This window comes from Medicago sativa, chromosome 1 (genome assembly GCF_051527215.1).
Source record: "Medicago sativa cultivar Bolivia chromosome 1, Bolivia_mono, whole genome shotgun sequence".
Lineage (NCBI taxonomy): Eukaryota > Viridiplantae > Streptophyta > Magnoliopsida > Fabales > Fabaceae > Medicago > Medicago sativa.
In genome coordinates, this window is record NC_140749.1 from 83,639,712 (window position 1) to 83,666,350 (window position 26,639).

At 31.3% G+C, this 26,639-nt stretch overlaps 1 protein-coding gene and 1 pseudogene across 3 annotated transcripts; both read right to left on the reverse strand.

The window, feature by feature from the left end:
- Positions 1–1,380: 1,380 nt before the first annotated feature.
- LOC146958287 (putative L-gulonolactone oxidase 6) lies at positions 1,381–10,690 on the reverse strand (annotated as a pseudogene). The gene is made up of 6 exons (XR_015024598.1): positions 10,401–10,690; positions 9,810–10,203; positions 7,018–7,273; positions 6,641–6,748; positions 5,762–5,861; positions 1,381–2,166 (listed from the first exon to the last, which is right to left on the reverse strand). The product of XR_015024598.1 is annotated as a putative L-gulonolactone oxidase 6 (transcript).
- Positions 10,691–15,852: 5,162 nt separating this feature from the next.
- On the reverse strand, positions 15,853–24,430 carry LOC146958288 (uncharacterized). 2 transcript variants are annotated; one of them, XM_085739802.1, is made up of 5 exons: positions 23,139–24,430; positions 21,390–21,510; positions 20,975–20,992; positions 17,631–20,610; positions 15,853–17,395 (listed from the first exon to the last, which is right to left on the reverse strand). In XM_085739802.1, exons 1-4 carry the CDS (start codon positions 23,373–23,375, stop codon positions 20,588–20,590), a joined length of 399 nt encoding a protein of 132 aa, XP_085595928.1. In that variant the 5' UTR covers positions 23,376–24,430; the 3' UTR covers positions 15,853–17,395; positions 17,631–20,587. The 2 variants fall into 2 exon arrangements, 1 of the variants encoding a protein (XP_085595928.1); XR_015024599.1 differs by lacking the exons at positions 15,853–17,395; positions 17,631–20,610; positions 20,975–20,992 and having other exon boundaries at positions 21,100–21,476.
- Positions 24,431–26,639: the final 2,209 nt, after the last annotated feature.

Genomic DNA, 26,639 nt, shown 5'->3' on the forward strand with positions numbered 1-26,639 from the left:
CTTCAACAACGATCCAGGAAAGTTAGGCAATGCAGCAGAATTTGGTGTTCAAAAAGGAAGGGAGCTCCACCATGCTAGAACTCAACAAAGAAACCAACATGTTGAAAACTAATGGCTTCAACAAAACAACATATTCGGCTTCAACAGAACACCAAACAAGTTTGTGCACATAAGGCACAAAACCAAACAATCAAATAACTTCCATCATGCAGAAAAAAAAAAAGCTAGAACCATAAATTTAAGCCTTCACTTACACTAGAAAAAATCAAGCTAGATGACAAACTCAGCAACCAAATCATGGAACATAGACACCAAAAAAGGCAGCAACAAACTCTTGATACTCCATTAGTCAAGGACGTACAAAATCATGAACTAGAGGCAAAAGAAACTTGCAGAAACTAGCAAGTAAATTAACATTTATCAAATTTGAAGACTTCATCAAACCACATGAGTGGATGTGCCTGCAACTAGGACTGAACACAATCAACTTTAGGCAGCAACATGCATTATCCGTATTCCAAATAACCAAACCAGGAAGCCTCATACAAAACTTCTTCAAACATTTACCACATATCAACTAACATCCAATGAACCACAAAACATGTCCAAAACTCAAGAGCCGTGAATGATGATCCCAAAACGAGCCATTAGTGGTATAACAAAGCACGATTATTCACCCACTTATGCCTTTGTTATTAGTAAAATATTCACAAAGATTTTTACTGATGATTTCTTACAGCACACTCTTAAGAGAAAGTGATAGAACAAGAGAATGACTACGTGCTAACCGAATATCACAACATGCACTATATGCTTTCATACAACACAATATATCTTTCTTATAATTCAGACAAAATGTATATCACTATCAAGTAAATTAAATGGCTTGTGCATTTCATTAATATCCAATTGAAATTTGCAACCAAGTCTTTTTGGTTCTGTCATTGGTTTGCTAATGCAGGTTTGCTGTTTTATTTAGTATTGTTACTTATTGTGTAGGTTATAACTTATAAGTTAGTAATAAAGTTAGGAGTTAATTAGCTTTTAACTAATTGTTTACTGATTTACTTGTTTTAAGAGCAATAAGTTGCAATTTAACTTATAAAAGGTTTTGATACATTGTTGTTAATTCAATACCTTCACTCATATCATTAATAAATCTGTCAACAATCTTCTTATTCTCTAAATTTTCTTTCTTAGCAATTAGTCAACATTGAGTGAGTTTTAATCCAACATTGCAGTATCATAGAGCAAATAGGATTCAAGCCATTTGATCTTTCTGAAGTTAGGAATTAGAATGATTCAAGGAAGTGACATTATTTATACTAATTCCAATGACCAATTTATAGTTGAAATAATAACAATATTTATTAATGCATCAATAGAAACATAATCTTGTAGAAATTGAAAATGTGAAACATAGTGGCTTAGTGTCAGTAATTGGATGGTGCAAGGGAAACACTAGCATGCTAAGGTGGTGACAAGATTTATTTGATAACTTATGCAACAAAAGACCAATCTATCAGAGCTGCTGCTCGATGTCATTTTCTTCTTAAGTTTTAACATCAAGCCTACAAACCCTAGCATCCTTATAGATTCTGCCCTGTCTGCAGAAGTAGTTCTTTTTTGGTGCACAATGACTATCTTGTGAGCATATACACAACCCTTCCAATGCACATCCATCTTTTAATATTATCACCCCTTCTTTAAGTCCAAGCACTTGGTCTGTCCAATCAATAGAGAAATGTCTCTTCGGGTCGTATTCTTTTTTAACCTTCAAAAACCTATTTGCCTTATTATGTCTTTTTATTGCCCCCACAAATCCTATGTTTCTATTTTTTTCCCCAATGGGGTAACCCTCCATATTTGAACAACCCTATTTGTTCTATCTCTTCAATTACATCTTCAAAAAGCCTAGGAGTCAATGGATCTTTACTACGGTAATATGTGATGTCAAAATCCACAGAATTCTCTGCTTTTCCCAAGTATGCACTAGAAGCTGTAACATAACGTATGAGGATTCCATTGTACAATTCTAAGCCACAGAAAGCCTTTGGCTCCAACTCAACAAGCTTTTTAACATCTTCAATGAAGTGTTTTACAATAGATAAAGGAATACTAAATGCTGTATTGTAATTGAATGCTCCCTTAATTCTTGAGTCCCATGTGTCATACCCTAATTTTAGACCTAAAAATACTTGCTCAAAATGTTTTCCATCTTTGATATATGTCTATTACTCTTGAGAGACTGCCAATTTGCTATTGTTTTACCCTGATATTTTACCATACTTTACTGTCTTGAAAATATTTTCAACTGTGTATTTGTCTGTGTTTTCTTGCATTTCAAGCCATCCAAAAGGGTTTTCTTACATTCCAAGTCATTTGAAATTGTCTCTGATCAATTGCATATTCCTCTGCATTTTATTTCAATGTTATTTGCAAAAATTCATGAAAAAGGGCGTTTTAGTCATTTCCTGCATTCAAACTCATTTTAGTCCTTGGAAATTGTCTCTGAGTCTTTTTCAATTAGTTTGAATAAATCCCTGCTTTAATTCCATGTTAAAATCCATTTCAAAAATTGCATTTGAGTCATTTTGGGTCAATTTAGTCCCTAGGGGCATTTTGGTCTCTTCACTCAAAATTTTGGCAGAGAGGTTACTTTAAAGCACCTCATTTGGTAGTTGGTTCATTTTAGTCCTTTTTGTGTTTTTTATTTTGTTTCACTTTAAGTTCTTTCCAATTACCAATTTTAATCCAATTTTAGTTTTATTTTATTTTTGGTCCTTTTCTTTTTAGTCCTTTTAATTTCTTTTTACATTTTGGTCCTCAAATTTTATTATTTTACATTTTAAGTCCTTTTTGCAATTTAGTCCTGTTTCCTTTTATTATTGCATTTTAGTCCTTTGCAGTCCAGTCCTTTTTTCTAACAATTGCAGAAAGGTCATTTTTGTCCAAGTCATCAGGCCACGCCACATGTCACCTTCTGATAGGTCCAGAGGCCACTTGGCAGCCTATAAAAGGCCACCTAAGCCCAGAACAGTGCAAGACCCATCCATTACGTGCCACATCACAATCACAATCACAAACATTTCCAATTTTCTCTCTCCATTCAGTTACGATCAAAATCCAGAATTCATCAAGAACATGATGAAGTTCATGAAGAATTTCATCCCCAAACCGTAAACCCTAACTCTCCAGAATCCAATTCCACGCCAATTCATCACAAATTCGCACCAGTTCCATCACAAACAAGCTCAATTCAACAACTATTTCATCAAACCAGTTCGGATTCATAGAGATTCTCAGAGATTCTATGAAGAATCTTCATCATTGAATCGGTTACCTTCGCAATTCTGGCGTAGATCCATCACAAATTGTGACGAATCCAACGCGATCACGAAGGATTTGGTGAGGCAGAGAAGAAGAGGGATTGAATTCGAATTGAACCAGAGAAGAAAAGGAACGTGTTCACCGATTTATTTTCGGTTTGAAACAACAACAAAGCATTCACCAGAAAATCAGAAAAGGATTCAAGAAGCTTCTTTCGTCTTCTCCTTCGAATCTCCAAATTAAACCACAGGTAAACACGTAAACCTTCTCAGTTTCTCTTTAAAAACATCAGCGAAGATAGATTGAAGTAGATCGGTAGTTTCTGGAAAACATATGTGGAAAAAGATTCAAAACCGAAAAGTTCTTGAAAAAACCGTAAGTTTCAAACCCCGATCTACTCCGTTTTAATCACAATCTCACAAAAGTAATCTCAAAACCATAAAGAGGAGAAAGAAGACGAGAAGAATCATGTAAAATTTTTGAGAAAAGAGTTCAGAAAGATTTCGGCATGGTGGCGCCACCGGCGAACCACCGTACCGGAGCTTTCTCCGGTCATCTTCTCCGATCCATCTCCGACGGTTAGGTTTAGAGAGAAGTGAGAGCTTCTCTCACTAGGTTTAGTTTAGAGAGAGAAGGAAGAAGCGAAAATGAATTGGACCGGCATCTATATGTTTATATAGATGCCTGAACCGGTCCGGTTCATTTCTGGTTCAGCTCCTCTCCATCTTAGACCGTTAGATCTAGGTTAAGAAGGATCCGGATCAATCCATCGGCTGTGAGTGTTCCCTGTGATCCGGATCCATTAGATTTGGGCCTGGGCCTGGTTTTTGTAGTGGATCTCGTTGTTGTTTCTGTTTTCTTGCTATTTGCACCCTGTTTCTTGCTTTTTGCACCCCCTGCCATGCCTAAAAATCTTTTAAAAATTCTACAAAAATTCATGAGTGTTTCTTGTTAATTTCGTGACCTTTTTGTGTTAATTTTGTACTAAAAATTTGATAAAAAATGGTGTGATATTTTCCTTGCTTATTTGTGAAATTTCATGTTAAAATTTTGTGAAGACTTGCATAATTTTGAGTCCAATTCTTGATATGAGTTTGTGGCTTGTGATGTGTGAATTTGTGATGAAATTACTACTGTTTTGGTGTGTTTTACTGTATGTGAATAGGTTGTGGTTAGTTACTTGTTTTACAAGTTTTGCTTGTGAATAATAAATAAAGGATATATCCAATTTCTCCATAAAAAATGCTCCTTATGACACATTTCTTTAATCCTCTTTGAAAAACCTGAATGTATGCCTTTGAAAATGTATTGGATTATGAGGATTATAAGTCATGTGAATTTGGCATTTTGTGGTATGATCTTTAGGCATATCTTTTACTTTGTTCTTGATTGGTTTATGATGATTTTCTTACTTTTGTTATAATGATTTTTACTTGCTTTATCTCTTGTTATTATATCATATGCTACTAACCTTTTTGTTTCATGTTTCATTCATCCATAAGCATCACATCCTCCATCTCATATTCTTAGCTTTTATTTCTTGCACTTTAAATTTTACCAAGACTTAGCATGTATAACCTAGGGTTTTTTGTACTTTACTTTGTGCAATTTAAATTCTTGCAAGACTATAGCATGTAAACTAGGGCCTATGTAACGGACAATGGACTCTAATGATGTACACCAACACAAGCACCGACACATGCACACACATCACATGGATATCTTAGATGTATGTTTAGGGAGTGTATGCTTTAGATGTATGCTTAGGAATCACGATACTTAGAAAAATCCTTTTTCCAAAAAATGTGAACAACTTCACCCAAATAATTTTCCAAAGAAACCTTGGGATCAAAATCCCATTGAATTTTTCCCTTTATTTTCTTAAACAAAAATCTTAATGAACTTTAATCATACTTAGACTTTTTTTTGCAAAATAACTAATTCCACCTCACATTTTCCAAATCTTATGCCCTTGAGGCCTCTCTCTCTCTTATTCTTCAAAATTCCATTTTCAAAATTAAAATCAACCAACAAAAACAAAAACATTTTTTGGAAGAGAACTACATGGAGTTTGATCCCTTAAAAGGGTATGTAGGCAAGAAGTCAAAACTTCTCCAAGTCCAATAAAATAAAAATTCAATCACATTCTTCTCCCTCCAATTCTTGACTTAGCAAACCCTTAGGTGTAAATAACATCTTCAAATAGCATTTAAAAATAAAGCGCGTGCGTAGAAAGTAAAGACGGTTCCTATAGAATACTATAGTTGCTATGGGTGCCTAACACCTTCCTATAGCAAAACCAACTCCCGGACCTCGATTCTCAAGGGTTTTTCTTATTTTTCCCTCCCCAAGAAAAAATGAGATATCAAAGGTTAAAAAGGTTCAAACTTAATCAATGTTTGACACCCGAAAAACCAAGATAAAACACCATGGACACGCTGTGATCAACTCATCATCCAAACTATCCAAACATGTACCTGATGACTGCATGCGGTTGTTGAATCCAACAACAGGGTACCCAACAAATAGTCCTACAAAAAAATCAAATTGTACTCTTTCATGTTTTGTTGATAAATGGGTGAAATATGTATTTCGTCCAGCAAAATATATCAACATTCGTTCTTAGTCCTTCTAACTATTTCTTTCTAACTTTGATCCAAATCTCTATGGTGGACCATTGACAATGTTGGTTCACCTTAAATATTTGGGGTCAAAGTTAACATAAATGAACCAAATTGACTAACGAGGAGTGCTAGCAACACTCTCTTTTGAACACTCTCTCTAGCATTCACTCTTTTATTGGATGAAATCAACGTAGGACCTACACTTTGGAAATGAAACCCACATAAAGTGGTGGGACATACATTGATTTCACCCAATAAAGAAGTGAGTGCTAGAGAGAGTGCTCAAAAGAGAGTGTTGCTAGCATTCCTCTTGACTAACATATGCATATTTGAAGAACTAAAATGGACGATTTAGTTGTTATGGGACAAAATGAAAATGGAAAATTAATTAAGGGACCAAATGTCCAATTAAACCAAACATATTTAACCCTTGATTAACAGAGAGTATTTAAAGTGGTTATACAATGTTTCTTCAGCAATGCTATTTGTCAAGAAGAATTTTGTCCCGAGCGTATCCCGAAAACCATTCAGCCAATACAATTGTGGGCTGGCCAGAAAAAAAGGGGGGCATGGTTGTAATTTAGGGCAGATTTTCACTAAATTAAGCTTCGTGAAATTGTCATGATAACAATTTTCGGGATACACAGCATTATTCATGTTTCTTTTGGAATGAGTTAGAAAAATACCATTGTTATTGTTAGACAATCCATAACCAATGCCTTTCAATGTTTCAGTGGTCAACTTTGCACTAATGCACTTTCCGTTAGTATCATGTGTTGCTTCTTGAAGCTCCTCTGTTAATAACAACAATTGTAAAAAATAAATTTTAAGCGTAACAATTTTAAGTTTGTACTATACTCTACTCCCTCCGGTCACTATTATAAGCAAAACTTCACTTTTTAGATACACTGAATAATTAATGTATTAAGTCTATAATAAAGACTAGATACATTGATTATTCAATGCACCTAGAAAGTGGAGTTTTACTTATAATAGTGACCAGAGGGAGTACAAGTTAAGTTCAAGACATACAATAAAATGCAATAAAATTAAGCTAATCAACCTGTAGTCCTTGAAACTGATAATGTGGCCGAAGGTGTGGATCGAAATCCAATAAAATCATATGAACCATTTCCAGGTGTATTTATGGAGACACGGTCATCGATTCTATAGACTGCCTTTTGTTGAGTTGGAAACCATGATACATCGGCAAATTCATGCTTGATACCAAAACTAGTCAATTCATCACCTAAATCACAGTCACTTTTTGTCAAAAATGTAAGAGATCGTTTGAAGAGGGGTTCCATCTGTAGTGTAACCTATAAAATAATGAGTGGTAATAGTCAAGTCAAACATAATGTTAGAAACCCAAAGATATAGGAGTGTAACTTATACGAATTTTAGTTTTCTATACTTACAATTGCATCACATATTCACAAAACTTCATAGGTAAGTTCCTTATGTTATGATATGATCATCATCATCATCAAAGTTTCAAATTAAAACATGTAGATCTTGTTCTTTTTAAAACCAATAGTTTTTATTTGATTAGAATATTAATTTGTTTTCATACACATGTTGCAACATTCAACACTATATGTACGAAATAGTATTCCCTCAAAAAAAAAAAAATGTACGAAATAGTATTAACAATTACGGTATTTAGAATTGAATAATCTTCGTTAAAGAATCAAAGTAGCACCCATTATAGGGGTGAACAAAATTATAGATGAAGGCTTGGTGTCCCATTTTAAGGTATGAATGACATTTGAGCTCATAAAATACTTACAAAAGTTTACGTTTAATTTCCTTCTTCGAAAAACCTACGTAGGGTTTAAACATATAACCTTAAGATTCAACACGTACCTTTTTACCATTTGACTAAACCCTTAAACTTTGGTTAACTTCAATATAGAACTTTGTGTACGAGTTATTTTGGAAGTATAAATCTATTACTGAAATATAAACCCACATTGATTTAACCGTGGTTTTATTTGAGTTTTCCTCCCATTTATCTTCAACAACAAAAAAGTACTCTGTTCGATCTTACATATAAGCAAAAATAAAAGTCAAACAAGATATAAGTGTATTTAGTTCAAATTTTTAATTAGACATAAACTTTATTTAACTTTTTTTTTTTTACTTATATTTAAGATCAAAGTGCTTTATTTAACTTTTTTTTACTTACATTTAAGATCAAAGTAGTAGTTAAAAGCTAAATAAATCCTAACCTTCATTACTAACTTGTAACCTACACATCAAAGAAATATACACCTACATCTACCTTCCTCTAAATAGACTAGCGATATTTGTATCCAACCTTCATATTCAAGATTGTCTTTTTACTACTAAAACAACTCATTTGAGCTAGTATACGTGTTACATTGAGTTTGTACAAGGTTGCATGCTTAAATATAATCTTAATGACTCATAATTAGTATATGATTAATTAATATTTTAATTACTTGTTTCACCAAAAAATAATTATAATTTCTTGAAGAGAACTTGCATCCCTTTACCTTATATGTTTCCTACATAAATTAACATGTGACACTTATATTTGGACAACCTTGATTTTTTTTACATTTATCTAATATATTATTTTTATCTCTCTTTCTATCACATCACCAATATTATATTACATCTACCTGTGTTTGAGTGTCTATCCATAATTTTCTGCTAATGTGTGCGGATATATAAAATCAAGCAAATGATCACTTTAGTCTCTGACTATGCACTTCGTTATCATAAAGGTTCTTGACTCATGATTAAATATAAAGAAGTCCTTGAATCTGCACTTTCGTTATCATTTTAGTCCCTAACGTTAAATAATTCTGTTAAGTGATGATGTGACACAGATTTTACAATGACATGGCATATGAGGTGTCATAGAGACTAAAGTGAAAGTAGAAAAAGATCACTTTGGTCATGAACCAAAAATCAATATCCCCAAATTGAATTTTAAATCCCTAAATCTCAAATCCCTAAATATCATCTAATTCTCTCTGTTGTTCAAAATCAATCTTCCATTAAACATAAACTTATTTATTGTTCACAATTGTTCTCACTTTGTTCCTCACTAATGGGATTTTGAAATTTGTTGCTTATGTGGTTTGTGTCGGTAAAAAGTTTGTCATTTGAAACTTCTTGATTGATTTTACTATAATTCTCCAAAGAGTAAAACTATTAGTTTATTTATGTTGTCTTTGTTTGAATCCGTGGTCATTTGGTGGGTCAAATGTTATAAAATGTTCAACTAATTGATTCTACACTTTTCTATAATAATTTTTGTGGAACTAAAAATATGTATGAGTTCATATGTATGTTAGGGATACTTGATAATTAAATTTCGTGAATAACTGATAATGTTTAATGTTAGAAAAATTCTTGAAGTTATATGGTGCAGAATATGTGTCGTTGTAGCTGTTAATTTTGGTTCAATGTAGAAAGCTTAGATTTATTTTAAAGCCTCTTGATCAATAATGATCAATATTATAGCCAATTGACCAATTGTTAGCAATAAAAGTTACTAAAATATTGTTTTATATATTAACTTGTGATTGAAGAAATCAGTTGACATGTTAACTTCTCTTATAAATAGGTCTCCTTTCTACAAAAATGAGACCTATTTGATATAAAGTCAAATACCTCTACAATGTTGTGAGCATTGAAGGATTATTTTAGTGTCCGAAACTATTTTGACGCACAATCATAAACTATTTTAAAATTTTGATACATTGAAAGACTGTTGTGACTACTCATTACATATTAAGAGACCAAAATAACTATTACTCACTTTAAACATTTGTAACGAGACAGATGTACTACTAGAAATACAAAACAAAAAGAGCATACCTGAGAAATAACTCCAAGAACCCCTAAAGAAACTCTGGCAGCATTAATATCTTGGTCAGATTCATTAAGATTTCGAACCTTAGCATATCCATCTTCAAGTCCTGCAGGGCTAACTATTCTAATTTGTGTTACATACTCATGAACATCACTTCCTTTACCCCACAATGTACTTCCATGAGCACCAGTGCTAATAAGGCCACCAATGCTTAAACCCGACCAATATGGTGTATATGGCAGAGCCATTTCAAACCGTGCAGCCTCACTAATGATCTCTCTCAATGTCACACCACTCTCTACCGTCATTCTCAATAGTTTGACATCAATTTTCAACACACGGTTGAGATTTTTTGTGCTTATTAGAAGTCCATTATCATCGGGACAAGCTAGTTTTGGAGCGCTATATTGCATAGTGAAGAAAATAGTGATAGTAACCCTAGTTAGAGATAACTTGCTCTCCAAGTTATCTAGACATAGTTAGAATACAGCTTGTATATGATAGATATCATGGACATGCACTTGTCTGTATAAGTTGTAACCTTGCTTCATTTACAAGTAATGAGAATCATTTCATTCATTTGTTTCATTCATTATACGCTATGAGAGAAGCGCGTTGCAACTTTCATTTTTCTGTTGTTTTTTGAAGCTAACGCGACTATTGATACGAGCTCTGCCTCTGTGGTTGGGTACATAACCTCGCTAGCTCTGCAAATGCTTCGATCGGGGAACACACCATTTGAATTTGTGATGGTGCAGTTTGTATTATTTGATGAACACTGAATTGGATCTGCTGGAGGAGTTGAAATTACCCCATGTATTGTAAAAAGGAAGATAAAATGAATGAACTTGAATTCTTGTTTTCTCATGATATTAGAGCATACCATTAGCATTGTCTAGCGTTGATATTTCTTATCTATCTCTATGATCTGCAATGTGCTATTTATAAAACGAAAGTAATATTGTTGTCCATGTCTGGCTTCAAGAAAATGTTATTCTAAAGTGCCGTGTTTTTGGTGGTGATTTGATAATGGATAAGATCAAGGGTCAACTATAGCCTACCTCAATTTTATTAGATTTTAGATTTATATATACATCAGTAAAACGAGCATTGACTTCTAATAATAAACATCGAGTTATGGGTAATAGGGGTGGCAATATGATCCATGAGATCCATATCCATCCAATCCATCCACTACAAAATCCATCTAATCCATCCATCAAACAAAAAAATTTGGTAATGGATTGGTTTGGATCAATCTATTAAAATCTATGGATGGACTTGATCCATCCACCTTATTTTAAAAATCCAATGGATCACCTCTTTAAAATAAAAAAGTCTAATGGATAACTTCAAAAAATATTAATCTTTTTTATTTAAATAATTATATTTTTGATTATCACCTTATTTTTTTTAACTAAACTATTTTTTTTAATTAAATCTCATTTTCAAAAACAACTTATTTATACGTTTTATTAAAAAAAAAAACAGCTTATTTATACAAAACAGCTTATTACGATCTCATTTTCAAAAACAACTTATTCAAAAGAGCTTAGTAATGCAAAACAGCTTATTTATACAAAACAGCTTATTGAGATCTCATTTTTTAAAACAGCTTATCAAAAGAGCTTATTTATACAAAACAGCTTATTATGATCAGATTTTCAAAAACAACTTATTCAAAATAGCTTATTTATGCAAAACAACTTACTCAAAACAGCTTATTTATGCAAAACAACTTATTCAAAACAGCTTATGTAAGCAAAACAGCTTATTACGATCTCATTTTCAAAAACAACTTATTCAAGACAGCTTATTTATGCAAAACAACTTATTACGATCTCTTTTGAATAAGTTGTTTATGAAAATGAGATCGTAATTAGCTGTTTTGTATAAATAAGCTGTTTTGAATAAGTTGTTTTTAAAAATGAGATCGTGATAAGCTGTTTTGCATAACTAAGCTATTTTGAATAAGTTGTTTTTGAAAATGAGATCGTAATAAGCTGTTTTGCGTACATAAGCTGTTTTGAATAAGTTGTTTTGCGTAAATAAGCTGTTTTGAATAAATAAGCTGTTTTGAATAAGTTGTTTTTGAAAATGAGATCGTAATAAGCTGTTTTGCATACATAAGCTGTTTTGAATAAGTTGTTTTGCATAAATAAGCTGTTTTGAATAAATAAGCTGTTTTGAATAGGTTTTTTTTGCATAAATAAGCTGTTTTGAATAAGTTGTTTTTGAAAATCTGATCGTAATAAGCTGTTTTGTATAAATAAGCTCTTTTGAATAAGTTGTTTTGCGTAAATAAGCTGTTTTGAATAAATAAGTTGTTTTGAATAAGTTGTTTTGCATAAATAAGCTGTTTTGAATAAGTTGCTTTTGAAAATGAGATCGTAATAAGCTGTTTTGCATACATAAGCTGTTTTGAATATGTTGTTTTGCGTAAATAAGCTGTTTTGAATAAATAAGCTGTTTTGAATAAGTTGTTTAGCATAAATAAGCTGTTTTGAATAAGTTGTTTTTGAAAATTAGATCGTAATAAGCTGTTTTGTATAAATAAGTTGTTTTTGAAAATGAGATCGTAATAAGCTATTTTGCATAATTAAGCTGTTTTGAATAAGTTGTTTTTGAAAATGAGATCGTCATAAGATGTTTGGTATAAATAAGCTGTTTTGAATAAGTTGTTTTTGAAAATCAGATCGTAATAAGCTGTTTTGTATAAATAAGCTGTTTTGAATAAGTTGTTTTTAAAAATGAGATCGTGATAAGCTGTTTTGCATAATTAAGTTGTTACGAATAAGTTGTTTTAAAAATGAGATTCTTATAAGTTGTTTTGTATAAATAAGTGGTTTCAAATAAGCTGTTTTTTTAAAAGAGATCATAATAAACTGTTTTGAATTTTTTTTGAATAAAACAATTCAATTAATAATACACTTATCAAAAAAAGTAATATACTTTTAAAAAAAAAAAATACACTTTGATTTATGGATCGGATGGATTATCCATCCATTAAAATCTAATAATGGATGGATTGGATGGACTTTATTCTAATTGGATGGATTGGATGGTTTTTTTTAAGAAAAAAAAATAGTGGATTGTAATGGACTAATGGACCTTTTTTGATCCATCCATTAGGATCCAAATCCATATTCATCCAATCCATCCATTTTGCCACCCCTAATGGGTAACATGATGACTAGAAAAGCAAAAATAATAACATAGGTATTGATTAATGACAAATTTATATTTATCCAACTCAGCTTTTGATCAATGACTTCTAATAATAAACGTAGTTGCGCTTTTGATTTTGGTAATGGAAAAATTGTTGTTTGTTTTGATTTTCATATTGTTAGTTCTGGAATTTTGCATGATGATTGACGCGCGAACTACATTTGCCGAATCTTCTTATATATAAAAGTTAACCCGAGTGGTTATTTTAACCCTAATTTTGACCTAAACCCTATTGCTTAGATTTACTATTTTAACCCTAAAGCTTATTTTCTGATTTAACCTTATCTGCTTCCTTATATATCTTCTTATATATAAAATTTAACCCGAGTGATTATTTTATCCCTAATTTTAACCGAAACCCTATTGCTTAGATTTACTATTTTAACCCTAATGCTTATTTTCTGATTTAACCTTTTTTTTTTGAGCAAATTTCTGATTTAACCTTATCTGATTCCTTATATATCTTCTTATATATAAAAGTTAACCCGAGTGATTATTTTAGCCCTAATTTTAACCTAAACCCTATTGCTTAGATTTACTATTTTAACCCTAATGCTTATTTTCTGATTTAACCTTATATGCTTCCCATATTTCTGCATTAGAATATGGAAGTCATAACCAACTTTTGCTCTCCAAACTTTTAATATGCAAGTGTATAAGTAAAAATGGTAATATTTATAATATTGGAAATATTTTTTGTCAAGAAATTCAGCTGCCATTTTTTTCATCGATATAAACAGAAATTGTTAAATAGTTACTATTTTCTTTCATGCTTATCAAGATGTCAATCCTTAGTAAACAGAATCTCCTATTATTTTCCGTGATACATAACAAAATTGTTCAATGGTTACTAATTTGTGTCATGTGTTTCATCCTTATCAATATGTCAATCTTTAGTTAACAAAATGTCATATTTTTCCATGCTTATGAGTATGTCAATCTTTAGGAAACAAAATGACCTATTTTTTATGCTGGGAAGTAAACACAATGTGCATAACAAATTAAGCTATTTTTAATGCAAATCAGTAAATAAATCGTTTTCTAAATCATCATGCCCTGCACAATCGTTTGTTAGTTGGCTTTAGTAAACAATTAACCAAACTGTGATGAATTGGTAACTTCATTGCAAAAAGTATACTATTAATTTAGAGACTTAATAACAACATTTTATCAGCAAATTTATCAACAAATTTTGTTTTTACCACAATGTGTAGCAGTTCTTCTATATGATAAGGTTTACAAGCTAAATTCATATGATAAAGTGAGTAGCCGGCACCAATAATAGTAAAATTAATGTGTAGCAGTCTTTTCATAATAATAATAATAAGAGATGTGTAAAATTTTGTTGGTGACTTTACCAATAACAATACCATTAGCCGGCACCAATAATAGTAAAATTTGGTTTTTACTTTTCAATGTGTGGCGGTTCTTCTAATTTATGCAAATTTATCTCTTATATTAGTACTTAAGTATTAATCTTTGTTTCATATTTAAGTTTTCTTGATCTCCTGCTGCTCTACACATGTCAACCATGAAAAGTACAAACATAATTTTTCTCTTATTATTTATTTGTAACTATGAGAATGGTTAGTCAAGCACAAGCACCGCAACATTATTAGTAATTGTTTCACCTAATTTTGCTAAATCATGGATGTTTCTTTACAGAAGTACCGAATAGGCACGGTTCTAACAGCCAAACCAACGAAATCCTTGGAACCAGTGGACATGTTTTAACAAATGCCACACATATGTCTCACGACCATTCTGTTGGATCTTTCGATGGCATATGCGGTGAAAACTGCGAGGATTCTGATATACCAGACAATGAAGGTAAACTAGCAATGAACACTTTTGGTTTCCATGCTATTCTATTTAGATTAGAATAGAAGCACACTCACCTATTTGACCAAAAACACAATTTTAATATACCAGGTGTATTTCAGGTTTGCACACTATGCAATTACTTTAAGTGATTTAAATTAGTGTTAAATTACTATCTAGCAAGTTCGTATTACAATGCTTTATTTATTTTTTTGTGCAAATACGTAGGAAATATATTTACTCAGTACATAAGGAATTTCTCAGCTTTTTGTTTATGATTATAAGTTAGCCATTTTGAAGTGTTCAAATATTTGACAATTAAAAAAGAAAGAAAAGATATATTAGAGAGATTTTGTACGTAGAAGTAAGAAACAATATATTGAAAATGAACAGCAAGTTTCGATAGAAATTGACAGTATATATCCATGGATTTATACAAAACAAAGAAAAGAAGCAAATGGCACATTCATTAGTCAAAACGGCCAAGATAAACAAGGGCACATAATCTAGAAAGGAAAGCACAATTCAACAGACGTTGGATTTTCTTTTCTTCAATAAACTATTTTTATTGAAGAAAGCACATAATCTAGAAAGGAATGAATATTGATACTATTTTTATGTCGACAGACGTTGGATTTTCTTTTCTTCAATAAACTATGTCATTAAATTTATATGTTATGTTACCGTAACAGGGTCGATGTCATGGAAATTGTTTAATATGGTACATTACAAAGGTTTCTGGCAATTTATTTTATGAATTGAACTATACTATTTTTTCGATTCAAGTAAAATGTTTACTTTCATATTTGCGCTATATTTGTTCTTTCGTATGACCCGTGCGTCAGCACGGGTCAATGGTCTAGTATGGGTGAAATTTTTGTTAATTCTTTTGTTAGGACTAAGCAAGTAGGATGGACGAGAGTTCTTAAATATTAGGAAGCGTTGTTTTGTGTACATCCTCACTGAAGTAAATATTTTCACAAGAAAGGGGGGTTTGAATTGTGAACTAATAAAAATTACCAAATAAAAATTCTCAAGTATATATACTTGGATTGTGTTAGTATGTTAGTTAATAAAACAATAATATTGTGAAGTGTGTGATATTGTATAAAATAAAAGAGATAAGGAAAGAGAAAATCACACACAAGAAGTATCCTGGTTCCCCCAATATGGGTTAGTCCAGTCCCCACAATACTGTGAGATTTTCCACTAGGTAGTTGCGTTAAGTTACGTTAACCACAACTCCTCTTTTGTCTTCTTTTACACAAATGAGTAACTTTTACTCTTTGCTAGATCCGACTGATCTTTCCTGCAAACGAGTAAATCTACCTTTGCCTTTACAACCAAAAACAAACGAGTACAAATCACCCTTGCTAGATCTACCTGATATATCCCTACAAAACTGTGATTTAACCCTTGTTTTTTCACACACTTGTTACCTACAAGCTTTACAATCCAATAAGAAACAAATTCTTACTTGGACCAAAAATCAAATAAAATTTAGTAGTGCTTCACTAAAAATAGCTCAAGAACAAAAGAGCAATTTTTAGTTCACTAGAAATAAAGAGAGCTTTGGAGGATTTAGATGTTTATGTCTTTGCTTCTCTAAAAATGTGTTTCACTAAAAAGCTCAAAGCAAAAGAGCAAATTTAGTTACTGAAACTGAAATATGAAAAGAGAGAGCTTTGGAATTTTTGGAGGTTGTATGCTTCTTGCTTTCTCAAAAATTCAGCTAGAGCTTATGAGTATTTGAACTTTGTATGCTTCTGCTTGCTCAAAAGAATTCGGTGAGAGCTTATGAGTATTTGAACTTTGTAAGCTTCTGTTTTCTCAAAAGAATTCGGTTGCTTTCCTTCAGCTGAGAGCTTCAATATTTATAGGCAGAGAGGTGCTTCAAGTTGTAATGAAAGAGGTATCCTTGCTGCCTTTCTTAATTCTTCTCACGTGCACATGATACTTTAATTCAAATTCCTTTAGTCTCACATGTGTGTAAACAGCTAGCAACAGCTCTCAATTTCTTTAGAAGAGCCTTGAGTCCCACGTGTGTTGTACCTCCATAAGCTAGAAAAATTGTGTGAAGCTTTGGACAAGTTTTATGTTCTCACGTGTAACTTGATAATATGCAAGCCAGCAATTAGTTGTGACCTTCACCTTATTTGTAGTGTTTTTTCTTTCTTTCTAAGGTAGGTAAATCCATGTGTACAAAATTATCCAAAGGCTAGTGAATTCTTGCTGTAAAAGGAGAAAAACCAACTTTTGTTGTGTGCTTGTTTCTCTCATTGGATTGGACATCGAGTAGTATTGGAGACAAGCAAAACCAAAACCATTTTCTTTGTATTTCTTGATGGCAAAACCGTATGCCATCTCAATACCATGTATGTGTTGCTTTCTGATTTGTCCACGTGTAGTTCTTGCATCCAAAAGAAGAAACATGCTTTTTTATATAATTCCTTTTGTAATAAAATGTTTGGCCATGTACAAGTTATCCTCATGCACGTAAAAAAACCTTGGCATTTTAACTAGCTCCTTTAATGCAATATTCCTTGAATAGAAGGTTTCATATTTGTCACTTAAAATGTCAATTAAATGACCTTTGATGTCTTAAATTGCAACATACCAAACTATACGTTTTTTCTCTTCTTTGCAAGGTTTTTGGCTTTCAAAATTTGTTGCATTGTATGAGAACAAAAATTGACGATTGTGTGCGCCTTTAATATTTAATCTATGACTAAATAGAACACTCAAATACACAAGTTAAATAAAATGATAATCATAACCTTTGATTAAACCTCCATTGATGAAAACAATAGTCTTTCAATATCTTCATGAAGCTTTTGATACTATTGTGGTAATACTTTAAGTATTTTTATTCTTTCATCGTTGAGTATAAATAATGCACTTGTTGATGTAAGTTGATTCTAGTTTGTCCTCCTCAATTGATTTTTATCCTTTCAACAAAAGCTCAAGTGCAAACATCAGTAGATTAATATTCATAAAACTTATTAGTTTACTTCTCAAGGTTTGTTATCATTAAAACATCAATAAAGGATTTTTAGATTTTATCTCAACAATCTCCCCCTTTTTGATGATGACAAACCTTTAGAATAAATCATAAGTTTTATGGATGGAAATAATAAATGCAAGAATGTTGATAGATATTTCAATTAAGCTCCCCCTAGATACATGCAAGAGTTTAGTTCTTAAAATAATAATTAAACTCCCCCTAAACACATGCAAGAGATTAATTCATAACATTCTTCATTATTTAATTCCATCTTACTTTACTCTCCCATCATACATATCTCTCCCCCTTTTGGCATCTATCAAAAAGTGTTGGGGGTGAAAAAAATGAAGCACAATTGTAGATAGCAATGTAGGATATCAAATTTAAGAATCAACTCAGATATCAAATTCATCAAGTTTGCATTTTAAACATTAAAGCACATGTAGGATGAACAATGGTTATTCTCGTCAATACTGAAATCACAATTTGGTTAATATATCAAAAGCAATACAACTTAACCTCATGAAAAATTCAGTTTTTTGAAATTTTATTCATCGATGCTCTCAAAATAAAAACAAAAAATTTATTTGATCTCAAATGTCAATGGAAGTTGTTAGAAAAAAAATTCTCAAACTTAGAATTACTCCCTCTCAATTTTATGACATGAATATCCTCAATTACATTAACTTGAGACAATCAATTTATTTTAAAACAAGATCATGTTCCAAAAAAAATAAAATGATGGACACGGCTATGTTCTAGCCGTTTGAAACATAAAATGTCATTTGAAAATTTGTCCAATGATTTTTATTTTTGAATAGAGAGAAAGTGACGCAAATGCGGAAGCTAAAAAAAAATCAGAGTGAATTGACTTCAAGTCAATAAAACTTCTCTCTTTTCAAAATATCATCATGTTGAGAATATATATATGAATTTTTCAAAGTTTCAGCTCCTATAATGCTTAAAGAGCCATTCTTTTCAAGATGATTTTCTCATATTTTAGCAGCACACAAAAAGAACTATCAAGTGTTTTTTTTGTTTCACAAAATTTATGCAAACACACTTGTAATAAAAAAAATGTTTAAGCTTACTTTCAGTTGAAAGTGTCTGTGTGAGACATCTTGATTATTTCTACGCCATGCTTAAAACATATATTTTAAACATTTAGAAGAAAAGAAAATTTCACAAGGGCTTATGCAACAATTAAGACTAATTATGCACAAAATATTTTAATATGCCTCAATGATGCTTGCATCTAAATAACATGTAAGTGTGATAAAGATGATCATGGTCAATATCCAAAATAATACTTTCATACTAAGAATAAGTCAAATATCATAATATGCAAGTCTTATTCAAATTAGACCAAATTTGTATATTATGGCAAATTAATACAAGATATTCTCATGAATATCAATCATATATCTTCTTGTTGAAATCCTTCAAAAATAAATCCTAAAATAGGATATTCATTTAAATCATGTTTGAAGAAGGATCCTTTACATAAGCCATATCAAAATCTCAATTTTTTGAACAGCCGAAAAAAAATTATACTTATGCATCAAGCAAGGTATAGGCTAATCAAGATATGAACACCAATTTGGATTAATCCAAAATTTTGTATTGAGATAAGTTAAAATGAAAAGACTTATAGAAAATAATATTTTTCATGAAAAGTTCTTAATCATGAGTTTTTGCCTCTTTTCTTGTTCAAAGAATTGTGTTTATCATGAAACACAATTAAGAGATTTACTCCAAAAATATTTATTGATCAATAGGAATAATTTTTCCATAAAGCATACAACATGACTTGCACATATAAAATATTGACCAATAATCCAATCAATATGAATTAAGGTATTTTCCACAAGATCATAAAAATACACACTTAAGGTATTTTCCACAAGATCATAAAAATATGAATTAAGACAAGTGTTAATTCATTTATCCTTTAAAAAACTTATCATTGTGAAATATATAAGTCAAGCTTTTGTATAAAATAATGTTTAACAAAACATCCCTTGAGAAGAAAAACTTTAAGAAGACTCATATATTTTGAAAGCATTCTTAAAAAGTTTTTCTCTAAGTCGAAAGCATCGTTGATTTATTGTATTCAATAACCACACATTTTATGCATGTACAAGTTATGACAAGGAGAATGATGCATCCATTTAAGCTTTTTGAAGTCATATACTTGCATAAAAAGATTTAGTATGCATTTTGAATTTCAAGAGCAACCAATCAATCACATAATAATTTTGCATAAAAGTATTCAAAATTATTATAATGCAAATATTATATGTTTTGGCTCAGAGTTACCTCCTTTAATGACCTTTATCATTTGAGTACCAATGATGATAATGTCTTTATTTTGTAATCTGTCCACATACCCGTTCATTTATCATCATTGTAATGTTGAGGTCACTTGATTGATGGCCGGTGAGAGTTTTGTTTACGTAAGGCGGAGAGCAGCAGTTTGCAGTGGAAATGTATTCAGCCTCTGTGGTGGATAATGCTATAGTATTTTGTTTTCAACAACAACAGCTGATTAAAGCTTCTCCTAGCAGTTGACATGCGCCACTTGTGCTTTTTCTTTCTATTTTGTCTCCGGCATAGTCAGCATCATACTATGTCATAAGATTGAAATGTGATCCCTTTTTGTACCATAAACCGACACTTGGATCTGAAAATTCTTTTAACTGCAATGTAGTGTGACTCTTTTGGTGCAGTTTAAAATCTAGCACATAAACCAACTGCAAAAACAATGTCAGGTCTACTAGTAGTTAAATATAAAAGGGATCCAATCATTCCTCTACATTCTTTTTCGGGAATATCTTTGACATGTTTTTCTTGACATATAAAAATGCCATCGTTGTGCTGTTTGATTTGTAACCCCCAAAAAGAATTTAAGTTCTCCCATCATGCTCATCTCAAATTCACTTTCCATGAGTTTTGAAAAATCATCACACATTTTTTATTTGTGGCTCCAAAAATGATATCATCTACGTACACTTGTACAATTAATAAATCATTTTTGTCAATTTTTCTAAAAAGTGTGGTATCAATTTTTCATCATGAAAAACCATTTTTGATTAAAAAATGCTCAATCTTTCATACCAGGCTCTTGGAGCTTGTTTAAGTCCATACATAGCTTTGGTTAGTTTGAACACATGATTTGGTTTTTCTAAATTTTCAAAACTTGGAGGTTGATGAAAATAAAGTTCTTCGTTTTTAAAAAAACATTTAAAAATGCATTTTTTACGTCTATTTAAAAAAGTTTTATGCATTTATGAGATGCATATGCAGGAATAATTCTTATAGCTTTGAGTCTAGCCACAAGAGCATAAGTCTCATCATAGTCTATGTCTTCTTGTTGATTGTAACATTGTGCTATTAATCTAGCTTTGTTTTGTGTTAGTTTCTCTTCTTTCATCTTGTGGATGTCGGTCAATGATTCTCCAAGATCTTGGAGGATTTTGAGGTGCTTCTTCTTTTGAAGGTTGTTGAGGAGAATTTTCTTTGTTGGAGTTGATTTGACTTTCTTCCTCATCTTCTTCAATGATTCTTTCTTGAATCTCGAGTTCCTCAAATTCATCAAATTTTATGTGCATGCTTTCTTCTAAGATCCTCAAACATAATTTGCATATTTTAATCTACACATTGACCATTGCAAATTTATATTCTATCAAATTCATAGAATGTAAAGTCTCAAAAAAAAACTTAGACATATTTTGAATCAAATTTTACCAAACTTTCTTTACTAAGGAAAATATAGAAATGATATTCATAAAAGTGAAAATATGATATATCTTATTTTCTATTTTTCCAAAAATAGTAAGTTTTGTTCAAGATTTTTCTAACACAAACAAGATTATAAACATAGAAGACAAATGTTTATTGAATCTCCCACTGTGACTTACTTACAAGAAAATATATTTGAATTTTTGACTTTGAACATTTTTACCAAGAACCTAGAAAAACTTCACAGTATTTGTCCTTACGTTTTTTGTTAAAATAATGTTCAAGTAAATATTTTAATAACTCATAAAATATTACAAAGTCATAAGACTTATAAATTTTATAAGTTAAAAACATAATGTGAAGTAGTTCAAAATGTTTCTTAGAAAAAAAACTTTTGACTTCTTTTCCTTTAAAATAAATTTCACATTCTTTATTCTCATAGAACCTAATTTTTGAATGACAGTTTGAATGATAAAGGAAAGTTCTATTATGTCAAACTTGTATATGTTTTACACAAGACATAAAACAAAACTTGGTTAAGAAAGCATCAAATTTTAAAACAAAAAAATGTTTTGATTTAAAAAATAAAGATGTTTGTTTATTCTCAAACATATAAGGTTTAAATAACTTTCAACAATTTTCACAAAGATGAATGATGCTAAAAAAATTTATTAGTTAAATCTTCCACGTAAAAAAAATCCTTAATAATTTTTTTTTTAAAACTAAATTATTTTTAACAAAGATAAAAAGTCCCATTGGTTTGATCATTGTAACTATTTCCAAAAGTTACGTATTATCTTTTCTCATTTTTTTAAATGAGAGGAGGCATTGTCTTTCTTGGGTCATATGCCTTGAGCATCCACTGTCCAAGCACCAGGGCTTTTTCTTGACTGTCATGAGACATTCCTGCAATAGAAGTTAGTAGTGCTTTGGGTACCCATATCTTTTTGGGTCCTTGATGGTTAGTGTTACTTTTAGGAAATCCTTCTTTATAAAATCTAACAAAGTTTGATTTGAAAGTAACTCTTGTTTTTTGTAAAGCTTGTTCTTTCTTTTTTCTAAAACAAAAAGGTTCAAGATGTCCATATTTTTCACAATATGTACATTTGTACCTTTCACTCCTTTTTGTAACCTTTTCAGGAATGAAAAAATTTTCATAAAGTTTTTGTTTCTGATTAGTTTTAAAACCTATGCAAGCTTTATCGAAAACACTTACTTGTGATCCCATAATTTTTTGAAAAGTTTCAGTTGATTTAACGAAATTTGAAATGTCATTTTTCAACTGTAAAACATTTTTCTTTAGAACAATGTTTTCTTCTTGAGATTCACTTTTAATTTCAAAAACTTCTTTTGATTGAGAATCTTGGATATTTTTTAGAAGATCTTTATTTATTTTTTCCAAATTCTCTTTTTCCCTTTTTAGTTCAAGATTTTCATTTCTTAAACTTTCACAAGTTTGTTCTAGAATTTGAGAGTTATAAAAAAGGTTATCAAATAAATATCCAGTTTTTTCACAAGATGAACATGGTTTAGGATTTACCTCTTCATTATCTGATTTTGCCATTAGGCATAAGTTTTCTTTTTCATCCTTATTTGTTGAAGAGAAATTTTGTTGATCTCTTCTTTGTATCATTCTTAGTAATTTGCAAGTGAGAAGGATAATTTGATCTTGACTTTCTTCATCGTCAAGTGCTTGTTGTTGATTATAAAGATTCAATTCTTCTTCTTGATTTATGGTTGCAGAACCTCCTTCTGACATGAATTTTACTTTAGACATTTTTTCTCTTTTTGGATCCTTATCCTTCTACACCGTTGGGTGTTTAGGCTTTGGGTCTTCTTCCTTCTACACCGTTGGGTGTTTAGGTTTTTTGAGACTTTCTTTTCTGGATCTTTTTCCTCCTACACCGTTGGGTGCTTAGGCTTTTTAGAGGCCGGGCTCTGATGCCAATTGAAGTAAATATTTTCACAAGAAAGGGGGGTTTGAATTGTGAACTAATAAAAATTACCAAATAAAAATTCTCAAGTATATATACTTGGATTGTGTTAGTATGTTAGTTAATAAAACAATAATATTGTGAAGTGTGTGATATTGTATAAAATAAAAGAGATAAGGAAAGAGAAAATAACACACAAGAAGTATCCTGGTTCCCCCAATATGGGTTAGTCCAGTCCCCACAATACTGTGAGATTTTCCACTAGGTAGTTGCGTTAAGTTACGTTAACCACAACTCCTCTTTTGTCTTCTTTTACACAAATGAGTAACTTTTACTCTTTGCTAGATCCGACTGATCTTTCCTGCAAACGAGTAAATCTACCTTTGCCTTTACAACCAAAAACAAACGAGTACAAATCACCCTTGCTAGATCTACCTGATCTATCCCTACAAAACTGTGATTTAACCCTTGTTTTTTCACACACTTGTTACCTACAAGCTTTACAATCCAATAAGAAACAAATTCTTACTTGGACCAAAAATCAAATAAAATTTAGTAGTGCTTCACTAAAAATAGCTCAAGAACAAAAGAGCAATTTTTAGTTCACTAGAAATAAAGAGAGCTTTGGAGGATTTAGATGTTTATGTCTTTGCTTCTCTAAAAATGTGTTTCACTAAAAAGCTCAAAGCAAAAGAGCAAATTTAGTTACTGAAACTGAAATATGAAAAGAGAGAGCTTTGGAATTTTTGGAGGTTGTATGCTTCTTGCTTTCTCAAAAATTCAGCTAGAGCTTATGAGTATTTGAACTTTGTATGCTTCTGCTTGCTCAAAAGAATTCGGTGAGAGCTTATGAGTATTTGAACTTTGTAAGCTTCTGTTTTCTCAAAAGAATTCGGTTGCTTTCCTTCAGCTGAGAGCTTCAATATTTATAGGCAGAGAGGTGCTTCAAGTTGTAATGAAAGAGGTATCCTTGCTGCCTTTCTTAATTCTTCTCACGTGCACATGATACTTTAATTCAAATTCCTTTAGTCTCACATGTGTGTAAACAGCTAGCAACAGCTCTCAATTTCTTTAGAAGAGCCTTGAGTCCCACGTGTGTTGTACCTCCATAAGCTAGAAAAATTGTGTGAAGCTTTGGACAAGTTTTATGTTCTCACGTGTAACTTGATAATATGCAAGCCAGCAATTAGTTGTGACCTTCACCTTATTTGTAGTGTTTTTTCTTTCTTTCTAAGGTAGGTAAATCCATGTGTACAAAATTATCCAAAGGCTAGTGAATTCTTGCTGTAAAAGGAGAAAAACCAACTTTTGTTGTGTGCTTGTTTCTCTCATTGGATTGGACATCGAGTAGTATTGGAGACAAGCAAAACCAAAACCATTTTCTTTGTATTTCTTGATGGCAAAACCGTATGCCATCTCAATACCATGTATGTGTTGCTTTCTGATTTGTCCACGTGTAGTTCTTGCATCCAAAAGAAGAAACATGCTTTTTTATATAATTCCTTTTGTAATAAAATGTTTGGCCATGTACATGTTATCCTCATGCACGTAAAAAAACCTTGGCATTTTAACTAGCTCCTTTAATGCAATATTCCTTGAATAGAAGGTTTCATATTTGTCACTTAAAATGTCAATTAAATGACCTTTGATGTCTTAAATTGCAACATACCAAACTATACGTTTTTTCTCTTCTTTGCAAGGTTTTTGGCTTTCAAAATTTGTTGCATTGTATGAGAACAAAAATTGACGATTGTGTGCGCCTTTAATATTTAATCTATGACTAAATAGAACACTCAAATACACAAGTTAAATAAAAAGATAATCATAACCTTTGATTAAACCTCCATTGATGAAAACAATAGTCTTTCAATATCTTCATGAAGCTTTTGATACTATTGTGGTAATACTTTAAGTATTTTTATTCTTTCATCGTTGAGTATAAATAATGCACTTGTTGATGTAAGTTGATTCTAGTTTGTCCTCCTCAATTGATTTTTATCCTTTCAACAAAAGCTCAAGTGCAAACATCAGTAGATTAATATTCATAAAACTTATTAGTTTACTTCTCAAGGTTTGTTATCATTAAAACATCAATAAAGGATTTTTAGATTTTATCTCAACACTCACATGAGTGTATACATCTTTAAACTAAGAAAAGAAAAGGAAGGTGATTTGATAGTTTAGTGATGTGATGAGAAGTGAGAGATACAGATAAAATGAGGTGTTGGACATGTGTATGAAAAATTAAGATATTCGAATATCATTGTTGGACACATGACGGCATTTCTCATATAAATTGCAGAGGGTCATTTGTCATTTCCTTGTACATGAAGTTCACCACGCGCCATTATTAAAAAATTTCAGCTTTAATAAACTTCTTTTAATTCTACAAATAAAATATAATTAGATATTGAGAGTGTTTTGAATTCGATAACTTTAAATCTCTCATCAATAAAATTTAGATTCGTGGAGCAAGTATCAATGACAATCAATAACCAAAATATTCACAAGCAACAACAACAATCTAGATCAAATCTAGAAATCAAGTGTAAAATAAAACCACAATCGATCCAAAGAATAAACAAGATAAAGAGAGTAGAAAAAAAAAAGAACAACACTAAAAAATGTTTACCCAATTCGATCAAACAACGACCTACCTTGGAGAGAGATTGATCTCTCATGTTGAAATTGGGGTCTAACTCATCCTAATAAAACCGGTTCATAAGGTGCGGAGTGCATCCTCTTGATAAGGGTTTATGAAGAGGATGCACTCCCCACCTTATGAACCGGTTTTGTAAGAATGAGTAATGCTCCAAATTTTAACATGGTATTAGAGCTTGTCGAATTCAAGGGCCACATACCTATCAACGCACCAAGCCTAAAAAAAAAGAGTGTTAGCCGTGAGGAGGGTATATTGGGAAAAAGTCGAAGTCCCACATCGATAGATAAGACTCTTGTTAAAAGTTTATAAAGAGAATGCGCTCCTCATCTTATGAACTGGTTTTGTAAGGATGAGTCGGACTCCAAATTTCAACATCTCCAATATCAATGAGTTCTTTACAAAAAGATACAAAAGAGTTACAAGAAATCATCTTCAACAAACTCTC

What these genes read in the sequence shown, in the direction of transcription:
- LOC146958288 (XM_085739802.1), bottom strand. Translation starts at nt 23,375, where the DNA reads ATGTCTAAAGTAAAATTCATGTCAGAAGGAGGTTCTGCAACCATAAAT. An exon ending in CAAAATCAGATAATGAAGAG is followed by an intron (nt 21,511 to 23,138) that starts GTAAATCCTAAA and finishes GTCAATGTGTAG; the next exon opens with ATTAAAATATGCAAATTATG.